Source organism: Thermobia domestica, chromosome 3, assembly GCF_964235325.1.
Source record: "Thermobia domestica chromosome 3, izTheDome1.hap1.1, whole genome shotgun sequence".
NCBI lineage: Eukaryota > Metazoa > Arthropoda > Insecta > Zygentoma > Lepismatidae > Thermobia > Thermobia domestica.
The window spans coordinates 14644927-14665082 of NC_137456.1; the positions used below are offsets into that span (position 1 = coordinate 14644927).

Genomic DNA, 20156 nt, shown 5'->3' on the forward strand with positions numbered 1-20156 from the left:
GCTATAGGGTTTCATGGGGTCGCGAAGATAAGTGGAAGAGATAAATATAATCTAACATAATTAGATTAAATATAATCTAATACCGGGAAATTTATTTAAATATCATTTTGAATTTTATTCTGATAGGCATATTTTTTATTTTTATACATACTCTTAAACATAACAAAAAATAGTTCTACTGAACATTTTCAACAGGTGCAGAGTTGATTAAAAATCAATTTAAATGGAAGAAGTACGATATGGAACTAATGAGAACTGCATTTTGAAATACCAGAAAAATACAAATGCAATAAAACCTGCATATTGAAATAGAATTAAAATTGGAAGCTAATAAGATACCTAAGCATGGTATGATTTCACTAGTGCGGCAATGTCCGGTTTAATGTATGTGACGCACATTATCAAGCCATTTTCAACTGATAAGCGATTTCTTGACTTTGGTTTAACGTTTATCATGGAAGAAAAACACTCCGGACAATGGTATTCATTTTGAAACAGTATGACAGATCGGATTCGATATTTGTAATATGAATGAACTCACCAAATTAGGTTTTAATCCATTCGCTTTTAGGGGAGTTACTGAATCCACTATATACAAGAAATGGATTCTACTGTTATAGAAATAGATAGATATCGTGAGGTCTCCGCAATAAGTATATTAAAAATCCCATACAAGCTTATTACAAACCAGAAATTATAAAGGGGTGGCTGGCAAGTGGATATGATAAAATGGGGTCGTTATAGGAATCAGATTGAGAACAACCGAATTAGAGGAAGAAGACTCTTCATGACTTCCCATCATCCACATCAAGCCATAGATCTATTTGAGAGCCCCTCATTATATTTTATATTTTATGTGAATATCATTACAAGCGAATTTGCACATAATTTGGTGTTAGACGGTAGCTAGATAATTCTGAGCATTACTATAGCGTTTGGAAATCCTTCTTTAAAAGTTGATGTGTTAACTATATTTGTCATGTATGTTAACTAAGATAATTTATTACACATACATTTTGAAGTGGATTTCCTCACACCCTAATACTCCATCTAAAGTAACAGGATAAATTACTGAAACCCTTATTCACACACAAAACATGTTATCATTTAAATTTATGCAAACTACTTTCATAACAGTTTAGAACAGAAAATACAACCTTTTGATTTACTTCGGAGGTGTCCCCATTAATATGTTATGTATATAAGTGCCTATTTCTTGTAGAATTAACGGATTTCATCCCATTTCGAACTTGGACAATCTTAATCTGCATTGACTTACTTGCTTGCATCACAATCCAAATATGTACGACATATGTATTGATATATATCAAAGCATTGCATGTTTACTTTTGGAGATCATTATTTTTAGTTCAGTTTTGTACGAATCTAGTTATTTAATTATACAGTTAATGATTATGATCACATGCTAAACGAAGTTAAGTTTATGTGCCTGTGAGATTGTATTATACCTCTGCAAGTATGTAAAATGCAGAGGTATTTTACGAATATTGTTAAATTACAAAATCCGGGAAACTGTACCAGAAGACCTGATTTACTATATTATACGTGTTTGCCTCTGTTCAAACCGTTGTTACTCTTTGCACGCAACAAACAATGGTGCTGATTAAATATAAGGTTCAGACAAATGAAAAGGTCCAATTGCAAATATCCGGACAACCTGTTGAGGAAGATGTTAGTCCTGTTTGCTGTCTATATCCACAAATGTGTAGGCCATAAATGTTACAGGCGTAGTGTGGCACGTTAGTAGAGGTTGGTTAGTTATCAATGTTCCTTTCTCTCCACAAGGTAAAACGTGGCGCCATGTGACACCAATGGAGGAGCCAGTGACCAACGTTACCAAGGAAGAACAGCGGGGTGTGATACGCTCTCTTTGTGCGGAAGGTGCCCATCCAGCGAACATACACAGGAGAATGCAGGGTGTGTATGGTGCGAAGTGTGTTTCAGACAAAAGAGTGCGAAAGTGGTGTCGGTGTTTTCGTGGTTGCAGGGAGACACTGACCAATGATGCGCGACCTGGGCAAGTGACGAATCGTATTCCTGATGAGAGAGTTGCTGCCATTGATAATTGCATTCAAACTGATACACGGGTCTCCTTGGATGTCATTACTGATCAAGAACAGGTGTCCCATGAACCGAAAGGTTTGTGCTCAATGGGTCCCCAAGTGTTTGTTCGAGGAACAGCGATACAATAGAATGGGAATATCGCCGAACCATTTGACGCGATATTAGAACGAGGACGACAATTTCCTTGGAAAGATCATTGCCGGAGATGAATCCATAAACACACTTTTTCAACCGGAATCCAAAGGTGAGAGTATGCAGTGGAGCTATGCAGGGTCGCCTAAACCAAAGATAATCTGTTCCACAACACGGGGTACTAAGGTTATAGTGACTGTTTTCTTAGACGAACAGGGGCCTTTGTTAGTGGAGTTCCTCCCCAAAGGAGAAACAATAAACGCCAACAAATACAGTGACAGTCATCGTCGGCTGCGACTATCAATCAAGAATAAATGCCGGGGTAACCTCATAAAGGACACTTTATTGCATGACAATGCCCGGCCTCAGCTTTTGGTGACACAAGATCTTTTGGCGTCGTAAAGATGGGAAGTGCTAAACCACCCTTCGTATAGTCCTGACTTGAGTCCTTATTATTTCCATGTTTTTGGGCTAATGAAGAAACACTATGGATCGGATGAAGACGTACAAGCAAGCTGTGACAAAGTGGTTCCATATTCAATCCATGGAGTTCTTCCAGGGCATTCGTAATCTCGTGTCAAGGTGGAATAAGTGCCTCAAGAGCAATGGTCATTATATATAACTATAGCCAGTAATAAAGCCTGTACATGGAAATGGAGTGTTTTATTTGGCTGCACCTTAGATCCTATATATATCCTCCCTTACAGGGCCGAATCTAGGTACCTTGACAACATAGGTGATGTTCTTTTCTTTTACAACTGTTAGATTTTTTCGCCCTCTAATTTAGGGATATTATTGATTCTTTTTTTGTAAATAAATAACTTTCACCTAAACAAAAATATCCTCTTTCCCTGAACGTAAGTTAATGTTATTTCCATTGCGATCAAGTACAATGTAAAGCTTGTTACCACTTGTTGTCATATACGATAGTTATAACTTTAATTTTCTTACATAGCTTTAACTATTTGCCTTATTAATGTTCCGAACTTTGTAAAGCAATAAATAAATAATAAAAATAAATAAAATCATGCGTCAGAGTGCCCTAGGCGGATACCTAATTCGCCTATTTGGACTAAAATACTCTGTTTTGGAAACGTATCTGCTACAGATCTACATTAAAATGATAAAATCTGTACTGTATGACATATCTTTGCTAGCTGATCAAGCAAATGAGCCAACAAAATGCGAGGTCGGTTGCCTTAAGTGACTGTAAAGAGTTCCATTCATCATAGTCAGTGGTTGAAATGCATTCTTAGCTTTACCTACTTGACCTTTATCCAAGGAATGATAGAGATCACAAAACTAGCAGCCGAGAGGTTTTATGTCAGCTTTTGAGTAACCACGGCTCATGGAACTATATGAGTAACAACTCGATATTTCAGATCTGGAGCCATATCAGATTCGTGATTTTATCTAACTCAAAATTCGGGCAGTGCTTGCGGTCCCTGGTTCGATCCCAGCCCCCTCCAAGTGAACTTTGTGGTGGACAAACACGGTGTGCGTGGCTTTTCTCGGGGTTCTCCCGTTTCCTACCACTTCTTCCTATTAGCTGCTGACTCCTGATTCCAATCTAAAATAATTTCGTGTTTTGGAGCTCATTGTAAATAGAAAACAAATGAGTTTCTTTACACACTGTAAAACTACCGTTGACTTCCAAACTATGAGAATTAAATACTCAACCTTGAAGCTGTACACCTAGAACTACTAAATGCAATAGATTTATTAAGATCAAAAATATAACCTGTTCCTTGTACATTGAATCCACATGAAAAAAGCTATTACTTGTTATGCCTTTTTGTTTCTGTTCCCTGGCGATAAAGGATGAAACCGGAAATTATTAATTTGAACCAATTTCGGATCGAATGAACAATTATGAATAGAGATAGAACCTACCCTTGGGAAGCTAAATCGATTGCAAGAAATTGCGTCTGAATAACTCTTATCATCACTGCTCTACGGAAAATAGTGTTGAAACAGGAGGTAGTATTTATTTTCAGCCGCTTCCGGGTTTTTGTAGCGTGATGCAGGTTGTGATGGTATGTACATTTGAGAACCTGAACAGATTGCAGGACAACCTATTGGCTCTATCTATTATGATTTTTGTTGTATGGCAATAAAAGTTGAAATCGAAAATGTTTGATTTTCAACCACTTTCCGATTCAATAGAGAGGTAAGGGAAGAGATAGAACCTACTATGGGGAAGGTGAATTGATAACAAGGAAAATGCAACTCGATATCCCTTACTGATTTTACTCAACGGAAGTCAGTATTGATCCTGGAAGTAGTAATGCATTTGAACTACTATCGATTTTAGTAGAGTGTTGCGGGTTGTGATGATATGTTCTCTTAAGATACTGAATTGATTGGAGAAAAACGTCGATATACTGTGCAAGTGTATATTACCGTTTTCGCTCTATGGCGATAAATTTATTGGAACAGCAAATCATTAATTTGAATTACTCCCGACTTGAGTGGTGAGTTAACGGAAGAAATATAACTTTTTTCTTAGGACGCTGAATCGATTTCACCAAACATCATCTCGATATTTCTTTTATAGTTTTTGTTCTGATATCTGTCGACTGACGGAGGGAAAAAAGCAGTTCTATAACACTTCCGACACTTATGCATAACATAGTTTGGAAGTGCAAAAGCTTAATATTTTTAAATATGTTTTATTTCTGAAACACGTTCTTGCTTCAGATAAATGAGAAAACTCTATGTAAAACGAACATGAAACAAAATTATGCTAAGAATGTGCTTAGGTTAATTTCTAGTTAGATCTACATAGTAAAGAGAAAACAGACGATATTAGAACCTACGCCTCAGCGCCGTAACTTACAAGGAGGAGGCAGACTTTGGTAAGTAAACTTCGGGGCCATTTTCTGCGAGGAGGTAGTGTACATTTAAAGAGTTAATATTACAAACTGGGATAGCGCAATGGGCAAAAGTAAGAAAGAAAAACCGTCTTCCAAAGTTTTCTACACGCCACATATACTGTTCGACGCGCAAATTTACCAAGTGACGGCGTGGCAGAGTGAGTAAAGTGTGCAACTCATATTCAAAGGGTCCCGGGTTCGAGTCAATTCTTGTTTTATTTTTTGCTTCAATTAATAAAGTAACCATTTGTAACTGTAAATAAAATATTAATTCACCATATGTTTGTAATGAATAAAACAATAGAAATTTTAAAACCACTTGTAAAATCTTTCAATGTTCCATGTTAACTAGCAAGAAAATTTAATCTATTCCGTAAATATACTGATATCACGAGTTGTATTATGGTTACGACAGTCAACGGCGCCTATTTCTCTGTAAATTATGAGGGAATATTCATAGAAATATATACAATACATGTAACAATAAAAAGTACATATTCATAAAAATACACGGGGCCCACATGAGCTTGGGCGGGACGGGCCACTATGATCGGCGCTCTTGACGACAGTCGTTGTGTAATAAATGTTCTTGACGCTTCGTGTCTACATCTGTTGACAGTGTGCGATTTACAAAGGAATTGAAGGGGGAAATTCCCTTTGATAATACTGGATGTTGCTATAACCAAAGCAGATTTCACCCTCATTTCCCTTGTAATTCTCACACTGTGAACAGATGTAGACACTAAGCTTCAAGAGCATTTTTTACACGACTGCAGTAACAATAATAATTACGGAAGAGATTACATTTTGTTTCTAGTTAACATGGAACATCAAAAGAATTTACAAGTGTTTGAAAATTTCTATTGTTTTATTCATTATAAACATGGTGAATTAATATTTTACTTATAGTTACAAATGCCCACTTTATTGGTTGACGCGGTGGCTCAGTGGTACTGGTGGGTTTAGTCGAGCGGTCTGAGGCGTTAGGCTGACAATCGTGAGGCGAAACCCATTGAAGGTTCGAATCCCTCTGAAGAGCAAGGGTGGAATTTTAACTGTCCTCGATGTTTCTGTGTTCGTGTCCTGTCGAGGCTAGTAGTCCTGAAAAGTGGTAAAAGTAGAAAATAAAACAGGAAGTTTTTTTTAAAAAAAAAGTGGTAGAGCGTTCACCTCCGGCTCTTGGGGTCCCTGGTTCGATCCCAGCTCGCGCCGTGTGGACTTTGTGGTGGACAAACACCGTGCTCGTGAGTTTTCTCGGGGTTCTCCCGTTTCCTCCCACTTTCTTCATTCCACCATTTCATTCATTTATCATCATCACCGTCTCCTTTAGCCTAACCGTCATAACCGTGGGACGTAAAACTCAAAGATTTCATTTCATTTCATTTTTTATTGGTTGAAGCAAAAAACAAGAAAAAAGTTTGACTCGAACGAGAATCGAACCCGGGACCCTTTGCCTTGAGTCGCTGATTTTTCTCACTCTGCCACGCCGTCACTTGAGAACTTGGCGCGTCGTGCGATATATGCGTCGACTAGAAAACTTTAAGACGTTTTTTCTCCGTCATTTTTGCCCATTGCACTCTCCCAGTTTATAATGTTAACTCTTTAAATGTGCACTACCACCTCGAAAAAAAATGGCCCCGAAGTTCACTTATCAAAGTGTGCCTTCTCCTTGTTAGATTTTTCTGGTGGTGGTGGGGGGGGGGCACAAGCATTAATACGTGTATTTGGGGCCCATAGAAAATGTTGCTTTTCTAATTCTTGGGACATCTTTTTCTATCTTTCTCTTACTCTTTATGGGGCCCCGTAGCCTGTGGGCCCTCTCGCACAGCATGGTCTCTGGGGCCGTTAGTTCCGCCCCTGGGCCCGTTCATGACAAATTAATTAAGGGGACAATATTGACAAATCACAAATCCATACGAATAAATATTGTTTCTAGGACCCCTATTAGTAGACATTTTTTTTACTGAAATGGGCCCATGACTCATTCTTTTATTTACCTTTTGTGCGCTGTTTTGTTTATGTAATGTAGTAAACCTGTCTGATGCTTCATTTATTATTTCATGATCGTATCGCATATGGAGTAAGAAAATTTTGTCTTAAAATGGGTCCCCTAAAACGGCGGGAAGTTTCCCTGCCCCCCACAAGTTACGGCCCTGCTATGCTTCCTATAATTTGTATAAACAAATTAATGAAGAAGGAAGAATATACACTACATGAAAGAGTTTGGATTGTATGATCCGACAATTTTTCAATCAATACTGACAGCAAGTGGTATAATATGGAATATATTCTGAGATGGAATATATTCTTGGGATGCTTAGTCAATCCCAGGAAACTACTTCTCGCTATCTGTTACCGTTTTTGCTTCTTGGTGATCAAATACATAACCAAAAATGATTTCTAACACTTCGTGTTTGAATTTCTTTGCTATTGATTTATAACATTTCGTATTTGAATACCATTTCTATTCGTTTCTAACACTTTACATTTGAATACCATTTCTATTGATTTCTAACACTTCGTGTTTGAATACAATTTCTATTCATTTCTAACACTTCGTGTTTGAATCCAATTTCTATTCATTTCTAACGCTTCGTGTTTGAATACAATTTCTAACACTTCGTGTTTGAATACCATTTATATAGATTTCTAATACTTAGTGTTCGAATACCATTTCTATCGATTTCTAACACTTCGTGTTTGAATACCATTTCTATCGATTTCTAACACTTCGCGTTTGGATATCATTTCTATCGATTTCTAACACTTCGTGTTTGGATACCATTTCTATCGATTTCTAAAACTTCGTGTTTGAATATCATTTCTATTGATTTCTAACACTTCGTGATTGAATATCATTTCTATTGATTTCTAATATTTCGTTTTTGAATATAATTTCTATTGTTTTCTAACACTTCGTTTTTGAATATAATTTCTATTGTTTTCTAACACTTTGTATTTGAATACCGTTTCCATTGTTTTCTAACACTTTGTATTTGAATACCATTTCTATTAATTTCCAACACTTTGTATTTGAATACCATTTCTATTAATTTCCAACACTTCGTGTTTGAATATTTCTATTGATTTCTAACACTTCGTGTTTGTTTGATTATAATTTCTATTGATTTTTAACACTTCGTGTTTGTTTGAAGATTATTTCTTTTGATTTCTAACTTTTTGGTTTTGAATACCATTTGTAACAACGAAGTCGATTGCGAACATTTGATTCTCAACAACTTGCTCAAAATTGATGGCGATTTATAACTAAGTCTTGAGATTTTTGTCTTTCGAACGGACAGACGGACGGTGTGAATATATAAAAGAATTTTGGTAAACTAAACCTAGGAAATAAATTTAAAATGTATATTAAAATACAACTAAAACAACCAGGAAAAAACACATGATAATTATTCCTACACACATACACTTCTTGACGTTTCAAAATGAAAATGAAATAACCTAGTCTCATTTTAATATCAAAAAATATTTTTAAACTTTCTAAAAATTCAAATGTAAACTAAAAATAGAACAATTTATTATTATTGATTGGTTATGATTATTATTATATTAATTGGTTATTATTAATTGATATTATATTGATAATTTATTATTATTATATTGATTGGTTACCTTGAACTAAAGGATACTGATACACTTTTTAGAAATTATAAAATTCTAAGGAAAATATAGTGTAAAAGCAAGAACTCATTCTTACCTCTAGATAACTTTTTAAGTTTCTGTGAAAACAAGAACTCATTATTTCTAGCTATATTTTCTAGAAATTATAAACTTGAAAAAAGAAGTTTCAAGAACAAGATAGAACTATCTCTAGATACACTTTTGAAGGAACTATAAAATTCGAATACAACTATTATAAAACCGAGAACTTGTTGTATGTTACAATATTAAAATTACCCATATATACTAGACAATATTACCCATATATACTAATCCGGCCATTCCTGGCACATATGGGTGCCGGATTCGCAGAAATGCCGGATTATTGAGTTCTTCTTTTTGATGTCATAAATAGTTGCTTGTCCAACATTGAACTCAGCAGCAATGGCTTTCTGCTAAGAACCTCGATTTAACTATCTAAAATTTCGAGTTTCTGCTTGAGGTCTAACGTAACGTGTTTCCTTTTAGAACACATGATTCCGAACTGCAAAAGAAATGCTACAATTTTGAATACGTACAGCATATAAAGCATTGTTTAACTAAGTATTGTTGCGCATGCGCACGATAATTAATTGTTCACGCATTTTTGGTTGGATGCGCGCCTGATTACTGACAGGCCGGACTACTGAGGGCCGTATTAGCGAGAGCCTAGTGTATTAGATAAACAATTTTGAAGTTTCTGAAACCACCAAATCTGAATCGTGAATCTCCATTGTTGTCTTATCGTTCATAAGAGAATTAATCACGAAGAAGAGGGAACAGGGGATCTGAGCTATTTACATAATACATTATTTTTCTATATTATATGTTGTTTTTGTTTGCTTATGTAGAGTTACTTGATAATATTATTTTAAAATGTATTAATTATAAGGGAATGTGATTCTATTACAATTATGGATCTTACATATCTATATAATTTGATTTTTTTAGAGTTGATTGATTAAATTCCACGCATTTTTCTTCTACATAAACAACAAACTCTGTACTCATACATATGTGTCTCTAACAGAAGGCCACTCTTCATCATTTTTTTAAAAATAACGTCTTGTACAGTAAATTCTAAATAATTTATTTTCTAAATTCCTGAAATGAAGCTAAAGTTAACTATTAATTACTTTACATTGTTCCTATTTCTTGCTTCCATGGTTACATCTTATCTTTGTTAAAATATTTTTAATGAATCCTTTGAGTAATTGTAAGAATTATTATGGTATAATTAAGGAATCATTCCACAAACTGTTATGTTGACAAACCTAATATGTTTTATTACAAGATCATAGCTACATATTCAGTGACTACATATTTACTTTGTCAATACAATTTATGAATTACAAAAGTAATATAATCTTTCATTTCCCAGAGCATTAAGAAGGATGTTCGAAGTGGTTTTATGAAGAGGATGTCAACTGCAATCAAGCGTTGTCTCACATCAAGTGACGAACAACCTTGGGGTATCCAAGACAGAATTTCTATATTTTTGTTCCCCATAACGTTCGTGGTGTGTTTATGCATATATGTCACATGTATTATGAATGAGTATAATGTAGAGAATGCTTCTACATGGAAACCACTTCACGATTGTTGGAAGGAGCAAGAACTTGGCAAATAATCATATATTATGATGACATTTGTAAACCAAACTCACTCCATCACTATGAATGAGCTAATTTTGGTACCTTATCGCATGGTTAATTTAGATATGAATATCTGTACTATATGTATTCAATGCAATAGTATGTTTTAGAGTATCTTACACGCATCAGATGACAAAATACGATCTTACGAATCCTAGATATTTATCTATCGCCTTAAAATCGGTGATCTAATATATCTATATTCAACTACTTACATAAAACCAGTGTTTTAATATATCTATATTCAACTACCGTCATAAAATCAACGATCCAAAGTATTTGTATTCATCCACCTTCATAAAGTCAGTAAACTGAAATATCTACATTCATCTATCGTCATAAAATCAGTGATCTAAAATATCTATATTCATCTACCGTAATAAAATCAAGGATTTAAAATATTTATATTCATCTACCGGCATAAAACCAGGGATCTAAAATATCTATATTCATCTACCGTCATAAAACCGTTGATCTAAAATATCTATCTTCAACTACCCTCATAAAATTAAGGATCTAAAATATCTATATTCATCTACTGTCATAAAATCAGCGATCTAAAATATTTATTTTCATTTACCGTCATAAAATCTGTGATCTAAAATATCTATATTCAACTACCCTAATAAAATCAAGGATCTAAAATATCAATATTCATCTACCGTCATAAAATCAAGGATTTAAAATATCTATATTCATCTACCGGCATAAAATTAGGGATCTAAAATATCTATATTCATCTACCGTCATAAAATGAGTGATATAAAATTCCTATATTCATCTACCATGATAAAATCAGGAATCTAAAATATCTATATTCATCTACTGACATAAAATCAGTGATCTAATAAATCTATATTCAACTACCGTCATAAAATCACGGATCTAAAGTACTTGTATTTATATTCATCTACCTTCATAAAATCAGTAAACTGAAATATCTATATTCATCTACCGTCATAAAATCAGTTATATAAAATATCTATATTCATCTACCGTGATAAAATCAGGAATCTAAAATATCTATGTTAATCTACCGCCATAAAATCAGTGATCTAAAATATCTAAATTAATCTACCGGCATAAAATCAGTGAACTGAAATATCTATATTCATCTACCGTCATAAAATGAGTGAAATAAAATTCCTATATTCATCTACCGTGATAAAACCAGTGATCTAAAATATATATATTCAACTACCCTAATAAAATCAAGGATCTAAAATATCAATATTCATCTACCGTCATAAAATCAAGGATTTAAAATATCTATATTCGTCTACCGGCATAAAATTAGGGATCTAAAATATATATATTCATCTACCGTCATAAAATAAGCGATATAAAATTCCTATATTCATCTACCATGATAAAATCAGGAATCTAAAATATCTATATTCATCTACTGACATAAAATCAGTGATCTAATAAATCTATATTCAACTACCGTCATAAAATCAAGGATCTAAAGTACTTGTATTTATATTCATCTACCTTCATAAAATCAGTAAACTGAAATATCTATATTCATCTACCGTCATAAAGTCAGTTATATAAAATATCTATATTCATCTACCGTGATAAAATCAGGAATCTAAAATATCTATATTCAACTACCCTCATAAAATTAAGGATCTAAAATATCTATATTCATCTACTGTCATAAAATCAGTGATCTAAAATATTTATCTTCATTTACCGTCATAAAACCAGTGATCTAAAATATCTATATTCAACTACCCTCATAAAATTAAGGATCTAAAATATCTATATTCATCTACTGACATAAAATCAGTGATCTAATAAATCTATATTCATCTACCGCCATAAAATCAGTGATCTAATAAATCTATATTCAACTACTGTCATAAAATCAAGGATCTAAAGTACTTGTATTTATATTCATCTAGCTTCATAAAATCAGTAAACTGAAATATCTATATTCATCTACCGTCATAAAATCAGTTATATAAAATATCTATATTCATCTACCGTGATAAAATCAGGAATCTAAAATATCTATATTCAACTACCCTCATAAAATTAAGGATCTAAAATATCTATATTCATCTACTGTCATAAAATCAGTGATCTAAAATATTTATCTTCATTTACCGTCATAAAACCAGTGATCTAAAATATCTATATTCAACTACCCTCATAAAATTAAGGATCTAAAATATCTATATTCATCTACATACAACTGTACATTACAATGTAATCTATTGGATAAATTTTAGATCGCTCTTGCTAACCACTCTTGTTATTACCTTGATGGTTGTTTTTGTTTTAATGTTGCGTTAATATGTTATTGTCATATTGATCTGTTATTCTTACACCTAGCGTAACATTATCTATGGGATACGAGGTTCTATCCTTTTGTGAAAGTGAATGACAGTTTGGATACCTTAAGGTCTTAGTGGATAATCTCTACTAGATATCTAAGTGAGATAATATTGTCCTGTGACAGTGTTTTATCAGTTACAAACAATATCTTCATTTGATGAGAATAAATCTATGCTTGAAAATTTCAAGAGTTTTACATTAAATTTACAAAGTTAAATTTAATTTTCGGTAAATATAGACATCATGGCTCCCAATCCATTATCTATTCTTTCTAGAAATTTAAGCAAAATTCTAATATTCGTATCCTTAATCTGGAACAGAGTCACTTGTTTGCGTTCACTATTTTGAGTATTTTATATTTTAATATGCATGTCTATTTCTATACAGCTTTTTTGCGTGTTTGGTTTTAATTTATGCTTGGAAGAATTACTTTACAACAGTATAGTGTCATTGGACCCTTTCTTTACGTTTAATATTGATAAGTAAGAATAATAAGTCATGTTCTTCTATATAGTACCCACGAAATGATTGTAAAAATCATTTCCAACCCATCTTCTGACCAATTCAGATTTGGGTTAAATGTGTCGTTCTGAACGACGTAAATTTGTGCAGATATGATCACATTTGAAGAGTTCATGTAACAAGACTTTCTTATGATTCTTGAAAATAATTCTATTACTGTAGACTCTCTAAAACTCGGTACTCTGTAACCCGGCAGCACGAATAACTCGGGCACAAGCAAACAACAGGACATTACACACTTCTTTTTTTAAAAAAGGTAGAGAGTTTTTGCAAAGTTAATTTTTATTATAGACAGCCTTTATAAAGTATTTTTCTGAGGTTTGTCTTATCAGGTAAATTCCTGTACAGTGTGTATTCTTTAATTTTCATTTTCATGTACAGTAAAGACTCTATGCCGTCATAAAGTACGTACTTTTTTCTTTGTTTAAAGGTATTTGGGAAGTTTATACTCTGTTGTATTAAGGAACCAATACATACAAGTATAGTACTGTACTTTCTCAGGAAACACTCATACTTATTCCTTTTCTAACCTCATCCCCATAACTCGACATTTTCACAAACTCGGCGGTCCACATTAGACCGAGTTTCCGGGACTCCACTGTACTCTTAGATATAAAAGAAAGTAAACTTGCCACTCTAACAATATTGAGTTAGAACACAGAGAATTTCGGATATGTCGAGTGAAACACAGATCAACATTTAAATATACAGAAATTTATTAAATCTTTCAATTGTTTAGTAAATATATGTTTGTTAAAAGAAAAGCAATAGAGTATAGAAAATTCACAATACCTTACTGAGTGATTGGCTAATAGAAGCAGAAGAATAAAAGTAATGATAATGGAAACTATAAGGAAATTCTGTGAAATACACTGGTGGAAATGCATTTAAGAAGATACATACTGGTGGGAAAGCATACATAGTTCTGTAACAAATACTACTTTCTAGTCCCTGTAAGAATATCATTATAAAAGTAACAGATACTACTACTCCTGGTCTTCACTTCACTTTAGATAGCATTAAAATCACAACATAGCCTGGAATAATAGGTCACTCATAGGTCAGGGTAACCTTTGTTTGGGAGGCTGATATACTAAAGAAAAAATATTTAAAAATCTAGGAATACCCTGAATGTTCACAAAATTGGATATTTTCGATACTTAAAATTTATGAGAAAGATACTGAATAGGTGAATCTCCAAAACTGATTATATAATATTATATAAGATTTCTTTCCGATTTTGCGAATGTTATATATTGACATATTCAGTGACGTAATAGACTCATGGAACGTCAACAACCATGGAAAAGAAACTCCAATACATTGCATGCAACCAAAATATTTATTCTATATTTTGCGAAGATTGATAAAGCAAAAATGAATGATATAAACAAATCCATACATTATATGCAGCATTGAAAAATATGAAATACTAAAACATTTTATTTTCACTATGCACTTTGGTGGTATTATCACTCTTACCACTGATATTACTTAAACACTTCCCCATTCACATCACAAGTGAGATCCGGGTTCGGTTCCCGGCGAGAGCTCATGTGGTTTGGATCGCACGTTAATCAGTAGGTCCACGTCTCATATGGCCTCGCTGTTGAACGGGACGCTAAACTCAAATCAACAACAACAACAAACACATCACAAGTGGGAGGGAAATGGCGAATAATCCAAGAAACAACTACTGTATATGTGGAAAATGATTATCGAAAGCTATGATCAGAAATAAAACACTGAACTGCTGAATATGATTGTACTATTCGTAAAAATAAATACTTTACATGTTACGTTTCGATCTTCAAACCAAGATTCCATACACTCTGATGTCAGACATATATACATACAGACAGACAGACAGAGAGATAGACAGACAGAGAGACAAAGATAAGACATACATAGACATACACATCAGACATAAATACTTTACATGTTACGTTTCGATCTTCTAACCAAGATCCTCATCATACATACACTCTATGTCTGTCTGATGTCTGTCTGTCTGTCTGTCTGTCTCTATGTCTGACATCAGAGTGTATGGGATCTTGGTTAGAAGATCGAAACGTAACATCTAAAGTATTTATTTTTAGGAGTAGTACAGTCTTATTCATCAGTTCAGTGTTTTATTTCTGTTCTCATTTGCAAGATGTGCAGCAATGTTGTGTTGTTAGTTTGAAAGCTACGATCCATTCAACAATCTTGCCAATAAAGTTCTTATAGCTCCAAAGATCTCAATAATACACGGTTTGATTTCATTAACTGAAGACGGTTAGCTTAAAAGTTACTTCATATTACCAGTGAAGGAAATGAGCCAGTATACACCAGTATGTCATACTTCCACTTCTTTATTCAATAAATTTTCATATCGACAATTTAGAAGCAAGAATTCTACACTGATATACTACTTTTCTTATACGGATTTAAAAATCTGTATAAAATAACCATTTTCCTATTTTCATAGAATGTAAGAAAAAGAAAACGAAAAACACAAAAAATCGAATTTTATTTGTCGATATTAACACAATTAGCTAAATGCCACTATATTAAGATGCCCCATCACGGCTAAATTAAAATACCGTTAGTTTTACAATAATTATGTGATATCTTCAAATAGATAAAAGATAATCGAAAAGTAGAACAGCAGCTCGCTAAAAAATATATTATTTTACATAAGATACCGTCATTACAACTTACCTGCTTTCGATTTCCAGCCATGTAGAAAATCGGCTTTAATTTTTGCGTTTAAAAGTGGCTGTAAAAGGAAAGCTACTAGGTGACTCGTGATATCAGTACTTCATGAAAAATAATATTGTGTAGGGCGCTCTTGTTCCACATTTCGATTACCTTTTATCTATTTGAAGATATCACATTATTACTCTAAAATTAGCGACATTTTAATTTCGCAGTGATTAGGCCTCTTAAGGTTTTATAACTCTTTGTATTGACTGCTACTTGAAGGAAGCTCAATTTGTTGAACCGAAGTCAAATGGCGGTTTGATAAGTCCGTGCAAAGTCCGAGAGAGGGCAACACTGATGCGTACCGAGGTGATTGTCAGTTAGTAACATCTCTTGGAAGAACATACACCAAGTGGCAGTCAGATCTGTTTAGTGGTCTATGTTTGGCGTGCAGTTAAAGTGGGTAAGTCAAGTGAGTATCACAAACATGGATGAAAGAGAATTTCGTGTGCTGATCAAACATTATTTTATGAAAGGTACTTCGCCTCAGAAGACAAAGGAGAAGCTAGATAAACATTATGGTGAATATGCACCTTCGATTAAAACAGTGTATAAGTGGTTTCAAAATATTCGGAGTGGCCATATGAGCAAAAGTGACGGTGAACGTCCTGGACGCCCTATCGAGATCACTACACCAAAAATCATTGAGAAAATCCATTATATGCTTATGGATGATAGATGAATGAAGGTGCGTGAGATTGCTAGTGCTGTGGGCATCTCTAGTGAAAGGGTACATAATATTTTGCATCAACACTTGGGCATGAAAAAGCTATCCGCACGATGGGTGCCGCGATTGCTCACAGTGGATCAAAAACAAAATCGTGTGAGTCCAGGACGGTTTGCGGCTTTTTCAACGGAATCCATAAGACTTTAAATGTCGTTTCGTCACTGTGGACGAAACGTGGATACACTAGAGACCTGCACGGGCCGGGCTTGGGCGGGCCGACTGTTATTTCTTTGGGCCGGGCCGGGCCGGGCTTGGGCGGGCCGACACTGGTATTTCTTTGGGCCGGGCCGGGCTTGGGCTGGCCGACACTGATTTCTCTTGAGGTCGGGCCGGGCTGAGGCCGATCAATTGCAATTCTTTAATAATTATTGACTTTCGTTAAACGATAATTGGAATAAAACCAAACGTTGAAGAAGTGTGTCCGTGAAAAATGTTACAAAGGATGCAATAGCTATTTACAGTTTGTGTTGCTTAACGGCTCCACTTTCACTATAGAGGATTGCAGGAATTATGCGGTAAATTGAGCTCTGGCCTTGACCTTCACTGAACCCAAAATATGACAAGAAGGGGTGGGAATGTTTTGCCTGTCGCTAAACAATATTGCCATCTTCACTTTATGCTAAAAATCAATAAGGTTAGATTTTTGTTACAGGGAATGGAGTTTTTGTTGTCTCGATGACAGGCAAAGTTCTAGGAGGCAATGGTACCATTCGGTAGGCAAGCGTCAGGTTGTAAACCAAACTTTAGAAAATGTTTCTGAGGGTTAGGTCAAATTTGGTACTAAATTTTGAGAAAGATTGGGGCTCGAGCTATTTTAAAAAAAAAATATCGGGCCGGGGTCGGGCCAAAAAGTTTTAAAATTTATCGGGCCCGGGCCGGGCTTGGACCAAGAATTTTGAAAAACTTATCGGGCCGGGCCGGGCCGGGCTCAGGCCGAAAATCTCCAAAACTTTTCGGGCCCGGGCTGGGCCGGGCCTAGGTACGTTCGGGCTGGATTGGGCTCGGGCCGAAAAATTCGGCCCGTGCAGGTCTCTAGGATACACCACTACACACCTGAAACCAAGGCACAGTCCAAACAGTGGGTTGCCAGCGGGGAATCTGCACCAAAGAAGGCGAAGACCGTCCTTCAGCCGTAAAAGTGATGGCGACTGTCTTTTGGGATTATCAAGGCATAATCCTCGTCGACTATTTAGCAAAGGGGAAAACTATTACAGATGAATATTATTCATCGTTATTGGGCCGTTTAAAAACTGAGCTGGAAGAAAAACGTCCACGATTAACCCACGAAAAAAGTTCTTTTCCATCACGACAATTCCCCAGTGCATTCATCTGTCATTGTAGCCGCATTTTGTGTCAGTCGTCGAGCGCGGACGTGTTTTCGTGAAGCTCGTAAGTTCAGTGACCTACGCAATGGGAATCTCAACCGACCAGTGGAGAGCTAGAATTGGCCTGTTTTGTAGTGCCGCGAGAAAACTTCCAATCTCAAACATTCCGAAAATGAAAGCATCACGGGCGTTCTTATCTTACGGTTTAGTGATTCTCGCACTATTAATCATAGGAGGGGTCGAACCCCATCCCGGCCCCCCGCAATCACAAAAAAGTGGAAAAAGTGAAATTGCCGAGATAAAAGAAATTTTGAACAACCTCGTCACCTCTAATGAGGTACTGGTGAAAGAAATGAAGCAAATTAGTGCTACAATGAACTCACTAGTGAACAGAGTGAGTAGTGTTGAAAGTGATCTCGAAGTTGTGAACCGAGAACTAAGGTATCTTCAAGATCACGCAAGGTACCTAGAAGATAAACTTGATGATCTTGAGGGTCGATCGCGACGACAGAACTTAGTACTTTTTGGCATTCCGGAAAAAGATGGTGAAACTTGGGAGGAAACTGAGAAAAAAGTCAGGGACACAATAAATGATCGATTAAAAATCTCATTAAGTGATGATGACTTACAACGTGTGCACCGTACCGGAAGGAAGAGAAATGGCAATGCGCGCCCAATTGTCTGCAAATTCTTCTCGGACAAAAAGAAAGAGACTGTCCTAAGAAACAGGAACAAACTTCGAGGCACAAATATATATATTGAACAAGACTTCTCTTACAGAGTTCGCGAGGAGCGCAAAAAACTAAATCAGCACATGATTAAGGCAAGAAGGAACGGCAGCTTTGCCTATCTTCAATATCGCTATCTCTACATCGATGGCAAGCGTTATAGTCTGTACGACCTTGAACCAAACACGCGAGAGGCAGCGGTCCCCAGAGAGAGAAGAGAAACACCACCAGAACTCTCAATCCCCGCGGCGAAGGCAGACCTAAATAATGGACAAAAAGAGGAAAAGAAATGTTCAGCCTCCATCTCGAATGCAACGGCAGATGGTGAAAACGCATTTCCACCCTCTCCAGCTCTAAGGTCATCCACCCGTCAAGCGAGTACACAGGAACTCTATGAACAGAAGGACTATCCCCCTCTTAAAACTCCTCCCCCTTCCCGTACGGAATATCTCGTACGGAAACAATGAAATAACTGTGACAAGGCTCCGGTAGAAGACCAAGAAAGTGTAAGTATAAATAAAGACTCTCTAAAAATATTCTATCAAAATGCTCGTAGCTTACGTGGTCGAACATGTGATTTCTTTTGTGGTGTATTAACTAACAATTACGATCTAATTGCAATCACTGAGACATGGATTAACGAATCTCATTATGATGCTGAGTTATTTGATAACAGATATACTGTGTTGAGGCAAGACAGAAACTCTGTCAAAACCTGTAAAACAAGGGGTGGGGGTGTTCTTATTGCAGCCCTAAGTAAACATTGCATGTTCTTATTGGACAGGTGTGATGATCGTGGTGAAAAGACGTGTGTGTGTCTAGCTCCGAAGTGCAGCAGAGCGTAAAGCGAAAGATGGGTGTCTCGCTCAGTGTTTGGAGGGCCGCTATCGGTCTATTCAATTGTAGTAAATCAAGAAATGAATTTTCTGTAGAAAATGTTGGTGCACGAAACGAAACCCAGAAATCATATTATGTATATGGAATAGTGATTCTCGTAATGCTTGTTATAGGAGATGTTGAATCCAATCCGGGCCCCACTAGTTCAAACAAATCGGATATTGCTGAAATCAAGGCAATACTAAATGGAGTGAAAAGTTCAAATGAAGCTGTTGTCAGTGAAGTGCGTGGGTTGACAGAAACCGTAACAAAAATTATGGATAGACTTGACTTGATTGACAAGAAACTCGAGACCATAACAAATGACGTCAGTGAACTACAAAAATATACTGAATTCCTGGAAGAACGGCTGGACGACCTCGAAAATAGGAGTAGAAGGCAAAACATTGTGCTGTATGGCGTTGAAGAGGGCGAAAGAGAGACATGGACAGAAACTGAAGAAAAGGTGTGCAAAGTAA

At 35.5% G+C, this 20156-nt stretch overlaps 1 protein-coding gene across 2 annotated transcripts in view; it reads left to right on the forward strand.

Moving 5' to 3' along the window:
- The window catches only part of LOC145682423 (glycine receptor subunit alpha-2-like), a 51104-nt gene extending 37443 nt beyond the window's left edge, over window positions 1–13661 (forward strand). Inside the window, exon 7 of one of the 2 annotated variants that reach the window (XM_081754053.1) lies at window positions 10135–13661. In XM_081754053.1, the coding sequence (XP_081610179.1) occupies window positions 10135–10383 (249 nt within the window). In that variant the 3' untranslated portion in view covers window positions 10384–13661. Of the gene's footprint in view, window positions 1–1806; window positions 2872–10134 lie in introns of those variants that run through there. The other variant, XM_081754054.1, reaches the window with a different exon arrangement.
- The last annotated feature ends 6495 nt before the right edge of the window (window positions 13662–20156 follow it).